At 35.3% G+C, this 18,680-nt stretch overlaps 1 protein-coding gene across 1 annotated transcript in view; it reads right to left on the bottom strand.

The window, feature by feature from the left end:
• LOC142098702 (ectonucleotide pyrophosphatase/phosphodiesterase family member 7-like) overlaps positions 1 to 15,599 on the bottom strand; it is a 33,124-nt gene extending 17,525 nt beyond the window's left edge. The window contains exons 1-2 of the mRNA XM_075181519.1: positions 15,524 to 15,599; positions 15,173 to 15,318 (exon numbers count right to left, since the gene is read on the bottom strand). Coding sequence (XP_075037620.1) covers positions 15,173 to 15,280 — 108 coding nt within the window. The 5' untranslated portion in view covers positions 15,281 to 15,318; positions 15,524 to 15,599. The remainder of the gene's footprint in view (positions 1 to 15,172; positions 15,319 to 15,523) is intronic.
• Between the last annotated feature and the right edge of the window lie 3,081 nt (positions 15,600 to 18,680).

The raw sequence follows: 18,680 nt of genomic DNA, 5'->3' as shown, positions 1-18,680 counted from the left end.
AGCGGTGCAAGTTGTATTAGATCAATGATATGATGATTTTTATGTACTGTTTGTTTGTTTATAAATTTTATTGCTGGCCTTTTAGCGTGAAATTATTTTGGGATTGAATATAGACACTTTTAACATGTCTCTGCAACCTGTACAATTTCAGTGTGTGTAGTTTTCAAGCCTAGTGTAGGATGCATGCCTATTATTTTATATGTGTTTATTATAAGTGTGTGTTAGAATTTAGTATAGTTAGAGATATACAGGAGTTAAACAGCAGTTGAAAGGAGTGGTACATTCTACTTGAAAACAATTCTAATTGAAAGGAAAAGGACAGAAGTTTCTTTTAATTAGGTGCACTCAATCCTCTGAACTTAACCATTTAATTGAACAAGTATTAGTACCATCTTTAAAACATAACTTTTATTAACATGTGTTTAAAAGAGAAATAAAAGGTAAAATTGTGCTCATAGATAAAAATGTGATTAAAATGATCTGGATGCACAATAATATTATACCTATATGGTCTTAATACATAGACCATATGGTGTGGAGGTTTAAATTTGGCAAACCTGCAGATATATTCAAGGAGTAATTGTAAAAATGACCTGCAGTCACATAGATCTATTATAACGATTCTATGATATCTGTTAAATTAAACTTAAGATGGTCTAATTGCCACTTGACTCGTTGGTGATTATAACGTGCAGCAGAAAATTCACACCACTTCTGTACTCCTATATAGTTTGGAGTTCTATTTACACTCTCGCAATTCGTATCCTATATATCTAGCCTGAAATAACGGCACCCTGCTATCCTGGATACAATAGTTTATGGCGCGTTTCGCTGTCTTGCTTAATCGAGGCAAGCAGACAGGATACACTGACACTTCTTATATACTGTCAGTTCTGTATAGACTGGCTTACGTCACTGCAGTAAAATCTATTTACTATTGGATATTCATCTTGAGTGGCAGTGATATTTTCCAATGGGGGAGTATTATAGCTCCTCCCATCGATTCTCATTGGTCAGTTATCGGTCCGGGTTTGAATGGGAATGAATAAAACTTATTAACCTAAATGTTATATTGTATTTTGTTTTAAATAAAATAGTAAACATGATTTTGGATATTGCATTTCCCCACTTGCTCAATCACGATGCTATTCGGTAGTAATGTAATCTATTAAAAAATATATATTTTATCTCCGCCCAGCACTTCCTTATTGGTACAATGTTGGACCAAAATAGAATGGAAATAAATAGGACTTAATGACCTTGGTGTTGTTTTATGTTAAGTCTCTAGTATGGTGCTATTCATAACCCAAATATGACGCTTTCCACTTTACCAATTAAGCCTACCTGATCGGACCTCTTTACTCCGATTTATGATGAATTAAAATTAACTGAAGGCTTTGATATTTGAGTCCATTATCATTCAATTAGACCATACTTATTTTTTAGATTGCCTTAACTATCATGCGTCAATAATAAGTATTGTATACCTCTTTAATATTTCTCCATAATTATTAATTTGTCTCAGCTTCTTTTATACCATTCACTATTTGTAATCAGTAAAATGTATATATTTGGATCACCTGGAATATTCAAATACCTAACTTATTTTAGCTAAGTTTATAGATGGGGAAACTTCTTTTTAATCAAAAATCTCTTTTAACTGACAATGTTTTGCCCAATAAGGAGTACAGAAAATCCGCCCCAGATGACCTATCAGCTGACCATCAACCGCATACCACATCAGAGGTCTTAGCCTCTGGCCATCCCGAAGTCCCTAACTATAAGGTAATTTAATAGTGTCACTCTTGTTCAGAACTTTGGACTCGGGGCGCACTGTATATCATAAATATTTATAATTCCAAGGATACTAACCCTCCTTTCCCTAAATATATACCTGATGTGTTGTGATACTATTGCTGTAATATTGATACTATCATTATTTAAAAATGTATTTGACTAACTCAAATTCTCTTCTTTCATTATATTTATAGTGATAATTGTGATTATTGATATTATTATCAATAATATATTTTTTTATTATTAATGTGAACTTACTTTAATAATTACTTTTAATTTCTAATGTGAATTTAGGGAAGTTAATCTAAACTTCATTATTATGTGATAAATTAAAACGTGATAAAAGTGAAACCTGAAGTGTTTAATAAAATAAAAAATCATTTTTTAAAGGTATTTTAAATATTTGTGTATATATTGAAATAGTGAATATTTTGAGAATTAAATTATATTGTAAATATGCTTGATTATTAATACCCGTCTTTTACTTCCTTATTAATCTAAATGGTTTTTCTAATTATAGGTCAACTCTCTCCAGGAGCAAACTCTCATCCCAGCCTGCGCCAGTAAGTATAGTGTTTCCCAGATGGTAACCCTAATGTGCTGGTTTATAAAAAGATGGTATAATTGTTGTTTTCAAGTCCATAGGGATGTATAGTCCACATTAGGAAAATCAGACGTGCTTCTCTTTTCAGTAATTCAGTTCTAATATTATCTCCTCTGACTCCCAATTGTATTTTTTCCATTTCGAATGCTGAAAGATGTTGTGGATTACTATTGTGGAATTTCAAAAAGTGTTTTGCCACTGTTGTGATGATTTTCATTCTTGATGTGTCTTGGATCGCATTCCTGATATTTCCTACATGTTCTAATATACGTTGTTTTAATGGTCTATTGGTCATGCCAATATATTGCATGTTGCAGGTGCAGGTCAAACAATAAATCACCCCTTGTGAGTCACAATTTATAAAAGATTTGATCTTGTAAGACCTGTTGAATTTATCACTAAATTGTTTGGTTTTCCTAGTAAATTTACAGGCCTTACATTTGCCACATGGAAAAAAGCCAAATACTGAATTACCTATAGTGTTTATCTTTTGGGTATCTTGATAGTGGCTATGTACAAATGAGTCACGTAGATTTCTAGATCTTCTCCAACTAGTCAAGATCTTATCACCTATCAGTTCATTCAAATCAGGATACAATTTTAGAACATGGCTGTGTTTTTGTAGACTTTGTTGGATTTTGTGCCATTGATTTTTAAAGGTACTTGTAAATTGTACTACATTATTTTGAGATTTATCACGTCGTTGTGGAAATATCAATTCTTCCCGATCGATTTTCTTAACTTGGTTATAGGCTTTTTTAATTTGTTTACGACTATAGCCTCTTGTGCATAATCTTTCTCGTAGTTCTTGTGCACGTTTTTGGAAGATAGGTAATTTTCCACAATTTCTTCTAGTACGTAAAAGTTCCCCTTTCGGTATGTTCTTTATTGTTGTGGGGAGATGGAAACTAGAGGCATGTAATATACTGTTGGTTGCCGTTGTTTTTCAAAACATGTCTGTACTTAGTTCTTTTTCTTCTGTAATAAATATGGTTAAATCCAGAAAATACATTTTCTCTGCATTCACATCTTAGGTAAGTCTCAGATTCATTCGATTGTTGTTAAGTTGGCTCATAAATTCTGTTAGGAGTTTTCTCTCTCCCTCCCATATAATTAGTATATTGTCTATGAATCTCAACCATAATGTGACATGTTCAGTGTATTTTTCATTTTCTGTAGTAATAAATACATTTTCTCTTTCCCACCATCCTAAGTATAAATTTGCATATGTGGGGGCACATGTGGTGCCCATCGCTGTGCCCCTAATTTGTAAATAATATTTGTTGTCAAATATAAAATAATTTTTTGTTAGCACAAATTCCAATAATTGCAAAATAAAGTTATTATGATCATTTTGTACTCTATTACCAAGAAATTATTTAACAGCCCCTAGGCCCAGCTCATGTTCTATGCTGGTATACAGTGTTTCAATATCGCAGGTGCAAAGCCAGGTGTTATCACTAACTGTAATATTTTGTATCTTGCCAAGAACATCTGTTGTATCTTTTATAAATGAAGGTAATGTGAATATAAATTCTTTCAGATGTTTATCAGCATACATGCTGGCTTGCTCTGTTAAATTGCCTAACCCTGAGACTATCGGTCTCCCAGGGGGTCGTTTTTTATTTTTATGCACTTTGGGAAGTACATAAAAGGTAGGAGTTACAGGATTTTCTGTCCATAAGAAATCGGAATCATTTTTATTAATTATTCCTTCCTCAACAGCATTTTTAATTAGATCTTGATATAAATTTGTAAATTGATTAGCGGGATTAGAGGGTAATCTTAAATAACACTTTGAGTCATTCAATTGTCTCATTATTTCTGATCTGTAGTCATGGATAGGCCAAATTACAATATTGCCACCTTTATCAGATGGCTTTATGACTACATCTTTACAGAGATTTATCTCTTTAATTGCAGTTCTTTCTTCTTGTGTTATATTACTTTTTTGTGCATGTTGTTCCAATTCCATTCGGTCTAGATCTTTAGAGACTAGTTCAATGTAAATAGGGACTTTTGGGCATATCATTGGATTGGGGCTGAAGGTAGATTTTTTCTTCAATATAGTTGTATTGTCTAATCACGATAGAGGAACATAGGCAGATTCTGATTGTAGTTCTTCCAACATTCTTATCGCGTCCTGTTCCTGTGAATCAAAATTATCACTTCTCGGGTTTGGAGTAGTGTTTTGTTGTTTAAAAAATTTATGTAGTAGTAATTTTCTACCAAAGAGATGTAGATCTTTCTCTATTGTGAATCTATCCATATTGTTAGTTGGTGAGAATGAAAGGCCTTTACCTAATATGGATTTCTGTGCTGATGTTAATTCTTTGTCTGATAAATTAATAATCCTCATTGGGCTATCTTGTTCTTCTAGTACCTTTTTTTCCGGTATTGCCCCTGAGGTTTCCTTTCCCAATCTCATAGTTCTCTTTTGCGTGTATTTCTGCCCCCCCGTCTCTTTTTCTGATATCTCTTTCTGATTCTCCATGTTCTGAACTTATCCCTAAAAAATCTTGTTGATGTGATGTTGTTTGTCTAGTTCTAGTTGGACTCTCAAATATTTCTCCATCTGATGTTTCCACCTCCGAAGTGGTATAATCTGTATAGGGTTTTTGTTATTATTGCCAAATCTTTCTCTTTTTAAATTCCATTTTATTTTCAAAATCAGTTTTATCTCTAATAAACGTTTTCCTTTTTTTGTCCTTAATCATTTGTTCATTGTCAAATACTTCCTTTTTATATTTTTCATAAGTTTTTTGAAACTTTTCCAGATTTTCGTGTTCTTTCAATTTTTCTCCTAATTTGGTAATATCAGAGGTGTACTGTTCTAACCTGATTTGATCATGTTTTATTAATACTTTCATGAGTTCATGTGAGCATTGTAACAGTATTTTTTCCTATTCCTCTCTCAAAGTATCTGTTGCCAATTCATACGCGGGGAATATTTTTGGTCTAAGACCTCTTGGTACCAGCTTTTGTTTAATATAGTTGTCAAATGTCAATCTATTCCAATAAGTCTTAGTCTCTTTAATTAGTAAGTGCTTGAGATCTAATAGATCCTCTGACCAGTGTAGATTGTTTGACTCTTTAAGTTGTATTTCATTAAATAAGCATTCACTTGTTCCCCATTTATCTTGTCTTGAGATCAAATCTTGTCTTATATTAAGAGATGTCATCTCTCTAAATAACAAAGATAGGTATTATATCTTGTTCTTATTTTTGAATTGGTATAGTAAGTTTTATATCTCTGTATATTACATTTTATTATTAGTTGTGCTGGTAGAAAGAAGATTGAATTGAATCAAAAATCTTATATGTACAGGAGAAGGGGTTATTCTACAGCACCAACTGGAGGATTCGATCCCAGCATTAATGCATATATATTATAATAATAATGAGATAACTAAATAAACTTGTTTCGCTGGGGGGGGGGCAGAAATACACGCAAAAGAGAACTAAGAGATTGGGAAAGAAACCTCAGGGGCAATATCGGAAAAAAAGGTACTAGAAGAACAAGATAGCTCAATGAGGATTATTAATTTATCAGACAAAGAATTATCATCAGCACAGGAATCCATATTAGCTAAATGCCTTTCATTCTCACCAACTAACAATATGGATAGATTCACAATAGAGAAAGATCTACATCTCTTTGGTAGAAAGTTACTATTACATAAATTTTTTAAACAACAAAACACTACTCCAAACCCGAGAAGTGATCATTTTGATTGACAGGAATAGGAGGCGATAAGAATGTTGGAAGAACTACAATCAGAATCTGCCTATGTTCCTCTATCGTGATTAGACAATACAACTATATTGAAGAAAAAAATCTACCTTCAGCCCCAATCCAATGATATGCCCAAAAGTCCCTATTTACATTGAACTAGTCTCTAAAGATCTAGACCGAATGGTATTGGAACAACATGCACAAAAAAGTAATATAACACAAGAAGAAAGAACTGCAATTAAAGAGATAAATCTCTGGAAAGATGTAGTCATAAAGCCATCTGATAAAGGTGGCAATATTGTAATTTGGCCTATCCATGACTACAGATCAGAAATAATGAGACAATTGAATGACGCAAAGTGTTATTTAAGATTACCCTCTAATCCCGCTAATCAATTTACAAATTTATATCAAGATCTAATTAAAAATGCTGTTGAGGAAGGAATAATTAATAAAAATGATTTTGATTTCTTATGGACAGAAAATCCTGTAACTCCTACCTTTTATGAACTTCCCAAAGTTCATAAAAATTAAAAACGACCCCCTGGGAGACCGATAGTCTCAGGGATAGGCAATTTAACAGAGAAAGCCAGCATGTATGCTTATAAACATCTGAAAGAATTTATATTCACATTACCTTCATTTATAAAAGATACAACAGATGTTCTTGGCAAGATACAAAATATTACAGTTAGTGATAACACCTGGCTTTGCACCTGCGATATCAAAACACTGTATACCAGCATAGAACATGAGCTGGGCCTAGGGGCTGTTAAACAATTTCTTGGTAATAGAGTACAAAATGATCATAATAACTTTATTTTGCAATTATTGGAATTTGTGCTAACAAAAAATTATTTTATATTTGACAACAAATATTATTTACAAATTAGGGGCACAGCGATGGGCACCACATGTGCCCCCACATATGCAAATTTATATTTAGGATGGTGGGAAAGAGAAAATGTAATTATTACTGAAAATGAAGAATACACTGAACATGTCACATTATGGTTGAGATTCATAGATGATATACTAATTATATGGGAGGGAGAGAGAAAACTCCTAACAGAATTTATGAACCAACTTAACAACAATCGAATGAATCTGAGACTTACCTATGATGTAAATGCAGAGAAAATTAATTTTCTGGATTTAACCATATTTATTACAGAAGAAAAAGAACTAAGTACAGACATGTTCAGAAAAACAACGGCAACGAACAGTATATTACATGCCTCTAGTTTTCATTCCTGAAAACAATAAAGAACATACCGAAAGGGGAACTTTTACGTACTAGAAGAAATAGTGGAAAATTACCTATCTTCCAAAAACGGGAAAAAGAACTACGAGGAGGATTATGCACAAGAGGCTATAGTCGTTAACAAATTTAAAAAGCCTATAACCAAGTTAAGAAAATCAATCGGGAAGAATTGATATTTCCACAACTACATGATAAATCTCAAAATAATGTAGTACGATTTACAAGTACCTTTAAAAATCAATGGCACAAAATCCAACAAAGTCTACAAAAACACAGCCATGTTCTAAAATTGGATCCTGATTTGAATGAACTGATAGGTGATAAGATCTTGACTAGTTGGAGAAGATCTAGAAATCATATGAGACTCATTTGTACGTAGCCACTATCAAGATACCCAAAAGACAAACACTATAGGTAATCCAGTATTTGGCTTTTTTCCATGTGGCAAATGTAAGGCCTGTAAATTTACTAGGAAAACCAAACAATTTAGTGATAAATTCAACAGGTCTTACAAGATCAAATCTTTTATAAATTGTGACTCACAAGGGATGATTTATTGTTTGACCTGCACCTGCAACATGCAATATATTGGCATGACCAATAGACCATTAAAACAACGTATATTAGAACATGTAGGAAATATCAGGAATGCGATCCAAGACACATCAAGAATGAAAACCATCACAACAGTGGCAAAACACTTTTTGAAATTCCACAATAGTAATCCAGAACATCTTTCAGCATTCGGAATGGAAAAAATACAATTGGGAGTCAGAGGAGATAATATTAGAACTGAATTACTGAAAAGAGGAGCACGTCTGATTTTCCTAATGGGGACTATACATCCCTATGGACTTAATGAAAACAACAATTATACCATCTTTTTATAAACCAGCACATTAGGGTTACCATCTGGAAAACACTATACTTACTGACGCAGGCTGGGATGAGAGTTTGCTCCTGGAGAGAGTTGACCTATAATTAGAAAAACCATTTAGATTAATAAGGAAGTAAAAGACGGGTATTAATAATCAAGCATATTTACAATATAACTTAATTCTCAAAATATTCACTATTTCAAGATATACACAAATATTTAAAATACCTTTAAAAAATGATTTTTAATTTTATTAAACACATCAGGTTTCACTTTTATCACGTTTTAATTTATCACATAATAATGAAGTTTAGATTAACTTCCCTAAATTCACATTAGAAATTAAAAGTAATTATTAAAGTAAGTTCACATTAATAATAAAAAAATATATTATTGATAATAATATCAATAATCACAATTATCACTATAAATATAATGAAAGAAGAAAATTTGAGTTAGTCAAATACATGTTTAAATGATGATAGTATCAATATTACAGCAATAGTATCACAACACATCAGGTATATATTTAGGGAAAGGAGGGTTAGTATCCTTGGAATTATAAATATTTATGATATACAGTGCGCCCCGAGTCCAAAGTTCTGAACAAGAGTGACACTATTAAATTACCTTATAGTTAGGGACGTCGGGATGGCCAAAGGCTAAGACCTCTGATGTGGTATGTGGTTGATGGTCAGCTGATAGGTCACCTGGGGACGGATTTTCTGTACTCCTTATTAGGCAAAACATTGTCAGTTAAAAGAGATACTTGATTAAAAAGAAGTTTCCCCATCTATAAACTTAGCTAAAATAAGTTAGGTATTTGAATATTCCAGGTGATCCAAATATATAAATTTTACTGATTACAAATAGTGATTGGTATAAAAGAAGCTGAGAAAAATTAATAATTATGGAGAAAGATTAAAGAGTACTTTGTACTTGGATCGAAAACTGGTTAGAGAATAGGGAACAGAGAGTTCTGATAAATGTAACATTTTCTAATTGGTCAAAAGTCTTAAGTGGAGTGCCTCAAGGTTCCGTGCTGGGACCACTCCTTTTTAATATATTTATTAATGACCTTGGTGATGGTTTAGAGAGTAAAGTTTCTATTTTTGCAGATGACACTAAACTCTGTAAGGTAATAAAATCAGAGCAAGATGTAGCTTCTCTACAGAGGGACTTAAATAAACTGGAGGTGTGGGCGGCCAAATGGAATATGAGGTTTAAAACAGATAAATGTAAGGTTATGCATTCAGGGATCAAAAACAAGAACGCAATCTATGAATTAAATGGAATTAATTTTGGAGAATTTATATTGGAAAAGGATTTGGGAGTGCTCGTAGACAGTAGACTTAGCAATAGTGCTCAATGTCAAGCAGCAGCTGCAAGGGCAAACAAATTATTGGCATGCATAAAAAGGGGCATAGATGCAAGGGAAGACAGTGTAATTTTGCCACTGTATAAATCGTTGGTAAGACCTCATCTTGAATATGCAGTACAGTTCTGGGCACCACTCTATAAAAAAGATCATTTGGAACTAGAAAGGGTTCAGAGAAGGGCGACAAAATTGATAAAGGGTATGGAGTCATTAAGTTATGAGGAAAGGTTAGCCAGTTTAGGCATGTTTACTTTAGAAAAGAGGCGTCTAAGGGGAGATATGATTACTATGTACAAATACATTAGGGGTCAATACAAAGAGCTTTCATGGGAACTTTTTACCCCAAGGACCATACACAGGACATGTGGTCATTCCCTAAGGTTAGAGGTGAGGAAATTTCACAACCAGCAAAGGAAGGGGTTCTTTACAGTAAGGGCAGTCAAGATATGGAATTCATTGCAGGGAAGGTTGTGATGGCAGATTCAATAGATATGTTTAAGAAAGGGACACATTTTTAGCGGAAAGGTGTATCCAGGGATACGACTGTTAATTTAAAATAAAGGATAGTAGTGGATATAGGGTAAAAATAGGACTGCAATATTTAGTCTTGGGGGGATTTTCACATTTGAAACAGATTGGCGGTTGCTTACTCTGGATCAATTTCAAATATAAGTGCAGGATCGCAGGAGATCCAAAATAGGTTGAACTTGATGGACTGGTGTCTTTTTTCACCCTCATCAACTATGTTACTATGTTACTCTGTAAAGAGGTATACAATACTTATTATTGACGCATGATAGTTAAGGCAATCAAAAATATAAGTATGGTTTAATTGAATGATAATGGACTCAAATATCGAAGCCTTCAGTTAATTTTAATTCATCATAAATCAGAGTAAAAAGGTCAGATCAGGTAGGCTTAATTGGTAAAGTGGAAAGCGTCATATTTGGGTTATGAATAGCACCATACTAGAGACTTAATATAAAACAACACCAAGGTCATTAAGTCCTATTTATTTCAATTCTATTTTGGTCCGACATTGGACCAATAAGGAAGTGCTGGGCGGAGATATAATATTTATTTTTTAATGAATTACATTACTACCGAATAGCGTCGTGATTGACCAAGCCTAGTGGCAAGTGGGGAAATGCAATATCCAAAATCATGTTTACTATTTTATTTGAGACAAAATACGATATAACATTTAGGTTAATAAGTTTTATTCATTCCCATTCAAACCCGGACCGATAACTGACCAATGAGAATCGATGGGAGGAGCTATAATACTCCCCCATTGGAAAATATCACTGCCACTCAAGATGAATATCCAATAGTAAATAGATCTTACTGCAGTGACGTAAGCCAGTCTATACAGAACTGACAGTATATAAGAAGTGTCAGTGTATCCTGTCTGCTTGCCTCAATTAAGCAAGACAGCGAAACGCGCGTCGGCATTACAGCTGGATGCACATGATATAATTTATACTTGGAGGAATTGGCAAATGCAGCTTATACCCCTATATACCCAGAGTTAGAAGGGGATCATTAGGCAGTTAGCAATTCACACCCCATAAACTATTGTATCCAGGATAGCAGGGTGCCGTTATTTCAGGCTAGATATATAGGATACGAATTGCGAGAGTGTAAATAGAACTCCAAACTATATAGGAGTACGGAAGTGGTGTGAATTTTCTGCTGCACGTTATAATCACCAAGGAGTCAAGTGGCAATTAGACCACCTTAAGTTTAATTTAACAGATATCATAGAATCGTTATAATAGATCTATGTGACTGCAGGTCATTTATACAATTACTCCTTGAATATATCTGCAGGATTGCCAAATTTAAACCTCCACACCATATCGTCTATGTATTAAGACCATATAGGTATAATATTAATGTGCATCCAGATCATTTAATCACATTTTTATCTATGAGCACAATTTTACCTTATATTTCGCTTTTAAACATATGTTTAACTTGTTCAATTAAATGGTTAAGTTCAGAGGATTGAGTGCACCTAATTAAAAGAAACTTCTGTCCTTTTCCTTTCAATTTTGATACGATTATGTTTCTAGGTAGCACCCCAGCAAAACAAGTTTATTTACTTATCACATTATTATTATAATATATGTGCATTAATGCTGGGATCGAATCCTCCAGTTGGCGCGGTAGAATAACCCCTTTTCCTGTACATTGAAAACAATTCTACAAGAGCACAAAATCCAACACCCTCACCTTCAAAATATTTCTATTTCTTACCTCAAACTCCTATCCCAGGTGCACATTCTCTGCTATTCACCATGCCTTGATAACAACATTTACACCTTTTTAACCACTTTCATTCCCTGTAATTCCAGCAATCTCCCAATTTACACTCACTTTCTTCTACTGTCCTATACTGGTTGATTCTGTTACTATCCAATACATCTACTGATTTTCCACATATTATTTTCCTTCTCACAACCCCTCCATGCAAACATTAATTCACCTTCCTCCTGTTTATTACCACCTCTACTTTCTCAAAATAATCTTGGCTCAACACTTCCCTTCATTACTTACCACTCTTGCCCCTTGCTCACCTGACTATCCTTTTAAATGCTTTGCTCCCTACATCCTCCTCATTTCGCAGCCAACACAAAGAGAAACTACTATCACACCCACATACCGCCATCTCTGGTCCTCTTTCTCACATACCACCTCCTCTTGTCTGCTGGTGCCATTTCCCACAACTCCTGGCCCAATTTAACCCTCACTATCTGCCCATGTTCCTTCTTCTAGCCCACAATTTACCACCCACCAAGACCCACCATCCTTCAACCTCATTCTTATCTCTCCATTTAACTACTTCCCCTTTCCTGTGCACTCTGAAATGCTAGAACTGTCTGTAATAAACTTCATGACCTATTATTTTTTAATATCCTTGTCATTGCTGAAACTTGTCACCACCATGTTTCCCCTGCTGATTTCTTCTACGGGGAGTATCACCTTTATCAACACCCCTCGTTCTGCTAATGGAGTAGGCTTCCTACTGTCCCCTGACTGCACCTTCTGAGTCACCCTGCCCCAGAACCCTCACTCTCCTTCTACTCATTTAAAGTCCATAACATCTGTCCCTTCTCTCCAATCTACCTCAACATATCAGTCATCTATTGTCCCCAATACATTGTGGTGGTTCTTGTATATCATCCTCCTCCTCCTCCACCTCTTCCTCCTCATCATCATTATGTTAGATTATTTATAAGGAACCATAGAATTAGCAGCACCACACATTCTTGGTATACTTAATAGGATGAGGAGCCTTTGCTGTCGTTAGCCCCATTAAAATATAGCGCAAAGTGAAAGCAAAGCCTAATCACCATCTATTATTGCCAGCAATAGACCTTTTCGTCCTTTGGTAAATCGGCCTCTTAGTGTCAGTCTATATTTAAAAGGTAAAATGTGTATTTTCAATGGAACAACTCATTTATCTCAACTGACACATATGGGTCTGTACTGGTACTTCAAGTATCATGTGCTATAAGCACAGACATTTATCATTAATTAGCAGCAGCAGCTCCTGGTGTTTAAACACCATAGCAGTGGCCCATTTACTCATTATAAATAGGCAGCTCTGTAAAGCCACTCGTAGCTAAGTTCTTCATCAGTATGTACTCTGTATAAGCCTGGCCCTTCTTCCCACTATATTGTTTTTTCTTGTCAAAGAAAACACTGAGGAAGTCAATGTTGTTGTTGTTGTTGTTGTTATTATTATTTATAATGTTTTATTTGTAAATCTTATTATTCTTTGTAATTCTTATAGTTATTTGCATTATTATTGTTTCAAATTTAGTATTATTTATCTATGCATCTTATATTCACCATTCATTTGAACTTGGTTAATTATGGCTTTAATTTTACTATTAATTTGTCACTTTCTCTGCAACTACCTTTACCATTTTTTCTGCATTAATTTTTCTTTAATATTAGTATATTTTCTCTCATACTTTGCAGTACCCATTTTTAACATTGTATTTCGTACTGCCTTTCTCCTATTGAGCCAACTTACTAACTCTTCTGTCTCTCTTCCATCTACTCCCTAAGTTCTCAATCTCCTACTTTCCTACTTTCCCTTTCTTACATTATTCCATTTCTTCCATTAAACCATCCCAACAGAAATCATACTAGATACCCATTTATACATCCCAGCTTCCATGTACATAATCTGCATTCTCTAACCACCTCTCTATGCACTATTCATAGTACATGGCAGCACATACAACTTTCTATCCCACTATGTATCTTTATCCTATTTACTACGCATATTTACCTATCCCCCCATCTTCAAGTTTTATATAATATTCTATCACTATATTTATTTTATGACCTCTTATTGATAATGTATTGATTATAATTACTAGAATATTAAGCTTTCTCTTCTTGCTCCTATATTCATCCATCACCATCAGCCCCCAAAGTCCCAAAGCACACCATTCTGGACATCTAAACCTAGGACTTCCACTTGTGCCACTCTGCAGTCTTGAGGAGTTTCCTGCTCAGGCAGGAATTCTTCAGCAGCCTCTGCTTTGCTCTGATTGACAGAGTAGCATCACACAGTCCCTCAGTCAATCATAGCATAGACACGGCCACTACCTGCTCTGTTTGATCTATAGAAGAAGAACAGCAGGAAGAGGTCAGTATGTGGGAATTTATGTGTGTATGAAAGAGAGTATGAGACCGTATATAAGAGATGCTAAGCTTCCTGCAACACTTTCAGAGCTTGAGAGAGAGAGAGAGAGAAATTACTTTAACTCTGATATAAATAAGTGCATGTACAGTTTTCTTTTAGAATTTGCTAATTATACAGACAACATTGCCAGCGCAATGCTGCTACTTCCACTTGAGTAGATTTTTTGTCCAACTGACTGATGTGATGACCTATTCATTGACTTGAGGCCAGCAGCAAAGAATTTGAAAGTGGAAGTAGTTACATTAAGAAGCTAAATTGTCAGTCATAAAATTAACAAGTACCAAAATAATAAAAAAATATATATATTTTGTGGGCTGGCCACGCCCCCTCTAGTGGCTGGCATCGACTGCCTGTTTGCTGGTCACACCTCATTTGGTGGCTGTCTGCTCCCCTGCCACAATAGTTCATGGGTCCCAACCACTGGTGGTCCAGCCCCAGTCCGACACTAATTTTCACAGCATATTGAGTCCACCTAGCTCTCTGTGGCAACTAATGGCTACCTCTTGCATTTGTGGATACTGTGATGTCTATAATTATGCCATTGGCTACAATGACAGGGACAATATTTTTCACAATTTACCATTACATCTGAACCTGTTTACTATCTCCTTTGTATGGCATGCTACAGACAGCAAGGACAGGTGGTGCCAGCTGAATAAGTATAGACTTTTGTAATCATTTTTGGAAAAAGCTAGCAAAGTACTGCATGAAGACATTTTGTAAACATATTTATTCAGCATATTTTAATTTTGTTCTTAGCATGTAAAAATATTGTTTTGTATTTCACCTGATTTTGTGCAGTGATCCACAGGGGTAATGGTCCATTGTCCCACCATTCTGACATATTTTGTGTTTTCTTAAAAGAAATCTTCTGAAGAGTTTCCGTATTAAACATGAGATTGTGGATGACACCATGATCTTCAATCCAGCGACCTATAATTCACAAACAAAACTTATGTCATATGATGATTAAAGCAACTTTCAAAAGTAGTAAAAAATCTGGCAAACCAAGTTAGTTGCTGAACAGATTTACAACCATAGAACATAATTAAATAGTATTATATTTTTAAGGCTTGGAAATTACATTGTGATAGAATTTAATGTAATGGAAATGTGTAATTTGCTTTGAGGGAATTACCAATTATGAATCTCTCGAATAACACATTCCACAAAAGAAATTATCTGCAGTCTGATCTGCAGATTTAATGTGGAAGAAGCTGTATGCTTTTGCCCGAAGTTATTTGCTAGCAGCAGGAAACTGAAATGAATAGCAGTGAGACAGATATGGGAAAATGTGGTCTGATTTGTTTTGATTGTGAAACACTGTTTTTTGAGATGTTCTGCTTAGCGCTTGAGTTTAACATTCAGTCTATTGTTGCCATGGCATCTCCATAAACTCTACACTACTGATTCATGTTCATATATCAATGTTTCATGACATTTCATCTTTGTTGCTGTAGTGGCTGGCTTTGTTTGTCTGGCTGTCTGTTTTTTCCTGGACTGATAACCTATTTTCTTTGTTAGAAGTAGCATAATCCAAAATATTCCACAGCAATTTGGGGATGTGGCAATGTCCCCAATTTAGCGAGACCATGTCCCTTTCAGATGTCCCGATTATCTCCAAGCCAATGTTTGGAAGTATGCAATCTAATATAATTGCAGTTTTTCACCTTCATCATCTCTATTTGCTACACATGTTAAGAAGGGTGACTGTGAATTCTAGATGTCATTCAGGGCCCTAGACAGTGTTATTTACAAACTTAAAAATAATATGTATGAGCGCAACACACCTTAGTTTGTGCAAAATCGCTTAATTGGCTGCTTTCCTCATAGAGATGTGTGCTGACCCCTGTGTTTTGGTTTTGGATGTGATTTTTGTTGTAAAATGACTTTGTGATTTAGTTTTGTTGCAGGTTTTGCCCAAAAATCATGAAAGGTTTCGATTTTTAATCTGGATTTAATAAAAAAAAAATTTAAAAATTGGTATAATTATGTGTTTTTGCACTAATATTATTATTTATAGCATTAACAGACATTTGCAGTCATTTACAGTCTATATTCTAATGATCTCTTCACAACTGTCCAAATTTTCACTAATTATGGCATAAGTCTGCAGTAAGCTGGCTGGCTAAAATTAGTGACAGAGTGGCAGCAAATATACATGTCAGGTTGCTAAAAGATACAATCACCATATCTACCTCTCATTATAAGTCGATGTTCCGGTTTTACATATGGACCTTTGTCAAGACAAACACAAAGATCAACAGAAAAGACAGGTATTAAAACAAACATGTAGTTACAATCCCAGATTGTATTCAGCTAGAGCTCATGATTTAGCAAAAGGCGATAGTCTGCATATCATTGCAAACCATATGAGGAAATGACTCCATTGTATTCTCATTGAGGCACTCCAACGAATATGCATTCCACCCTGGAACGCATAAACCGGAAATGCCAAAACCGTAAGTGCACAGGTTTTCACTATAACAACCAAGCACATCTAGTAGGTGTGTATTCCCCATGAATACCTAAGACATGTATCAAGGAGGTGCAATAACTCATGTCCACTATCAAATGCACACTCCGGCGCTATGCATTCCAGTTTAAAATGCATTAACTAGTAGTGAAATTACACACTTCCTGTGTAACAAGTGTTTTAGTTACATGTTTTCCTGTAATTTACATTTTGCCTTGTTTTCAGAACCGATGGTGGCACAAAGGATCAAGTGGAGTTTTGTATCTACTCGGAACCCCAAATCTAGGATCTGTCGAATTTCTCAGATTCCAAACTGCTCATCTCTACTTCCTCACAACAAGGAGTTTGTCCACAGTTCAGGTTTTGGAAATGTGCCAGTAATAACATTTGTGCAACATTTTTTGGTCCAGCTAAAAATGCACAAGGAAGAAAAAACATAACTTCACAGTCCAGTCTACAATCATCAGTTTATACACCCCCTTCATCAATGTTAACTGTTACACTATTCCTCTACATTTCTTCTAGGATAAGCCTCAGTTGTGTCTTGAATAAATCATGGGGGTGAGAACACATTGTGACTGTATTTTTTTTTTTAATTCTTTATTTTGAATGGTCAAGCAATACAAGACATGCAAAATACAAAGTCTGAAAGTCACAGTGTGTACATAAAAAGACATTCACATTGTAATAAAATTCAGGAAATACGTCCACAGGAAACTTGGGATATAAATTGACCAATTTGTTTATGTTATTTCTTGCTTTACCTTAGATAAAACAGAAAATAATCCAAAAATAGATTGGTGGGTAAAGGGGGATATGAAGGGGGAGGGAAGAAGAGGGTAGGCCACAAAAGCTAGGCAAGAGTGCGGTCAGAAAGAAGATAATGTGAAAGTGTTAGAAGGCCAAAGGCTGGTACAGCAGGAGCAGGGTCCCACTCGCCACACATGGGCCACCAGGAGGATATTAAGTGTCAGAGGGGAACGAGCTCTCCGCCACCTGCTATGGAGCCCAGACTTGGTTGAAAGCGTAACCTCTGTCGTGTAAGTGGTAAGTGGTAAATAATCTCTTCCATGGCTGCCACATGCCAGATTTGTTTTTTAAGAGAGCAGAAAGAGATGGGGAACTGGGCAAGTCCAACAGATATGTAGCATAGATTCCCTGTAGCCACAACCCCACCAGCAGTCAGGCGATGAGGAGGGGAACATTGTATGAAGTCGGGTGGGGGTATAGTACCAGCGATAGTAAATTTTATAGGATGTTTCTTTTAGTCTGGTCGATATGGAGCTTTGGCAATCCCCAGTCTCATGTCCTCCCAGGCTTCCTCATCTGGAGGAGGGCCAAGATCTCTCTCCCATTCAAACTCATGGGGGAGCTGAGGGTGAAGTGTGGAATCAAGAAAGATACCATAAAGTTGTGATATCATACCTTTAGACATGGGGTGGAGTTTACAAAGGTTCTCGAATGGAGTGAGGGGATGCAGTATATATTTAGGTGGCAGGGATCACAACAAATGGGTGATTTGGAAGAACTCGAAAGGGCTAAGCATCTGGTCTGGGAAGTGAGACTGGAGCTCAGCCAGTAGAAGCCACTGACCTTGTTTTGAGAAGTCTGATGGGAATTTAAGGCCAACCTGAGTCCAGAGGCGGTATCTCAGCCTAGAGAGGTCAGGAGGAAATATAGGTTTAACCAGATGGGGGTCAGGGGGGAGAGGGCAGATGTGAGTTTTAATTTGAAGGAGTAAGAGTCCCAAACCTTAATGTCAAATTTAATGGTGGGAAGAAGTTTAGAAGAAGAGGGGCGATGCATGAGGGTTAGGCCC

This window comes from Mixophyes fleayi, chromosome 7 (genome assembly GCF_038048845.1).
Source record: "Mixophyes fleayi isolate aMixFle1 chromosome 7, aMixFle1.hap1, whole genome shotgun sequence".
Taxonomy (NCBI): Eukaryota; Metazoa; Chordata; class Amphibia; order Anura; family Limnodynastidae; genus Mixophyes; species Mixophyes fleayi.
The sequence above is the reverse complement of the archived record's forward strand: the minus strand, read 5'-3'. Positions and strand labels throughout refer to the sequence as shown.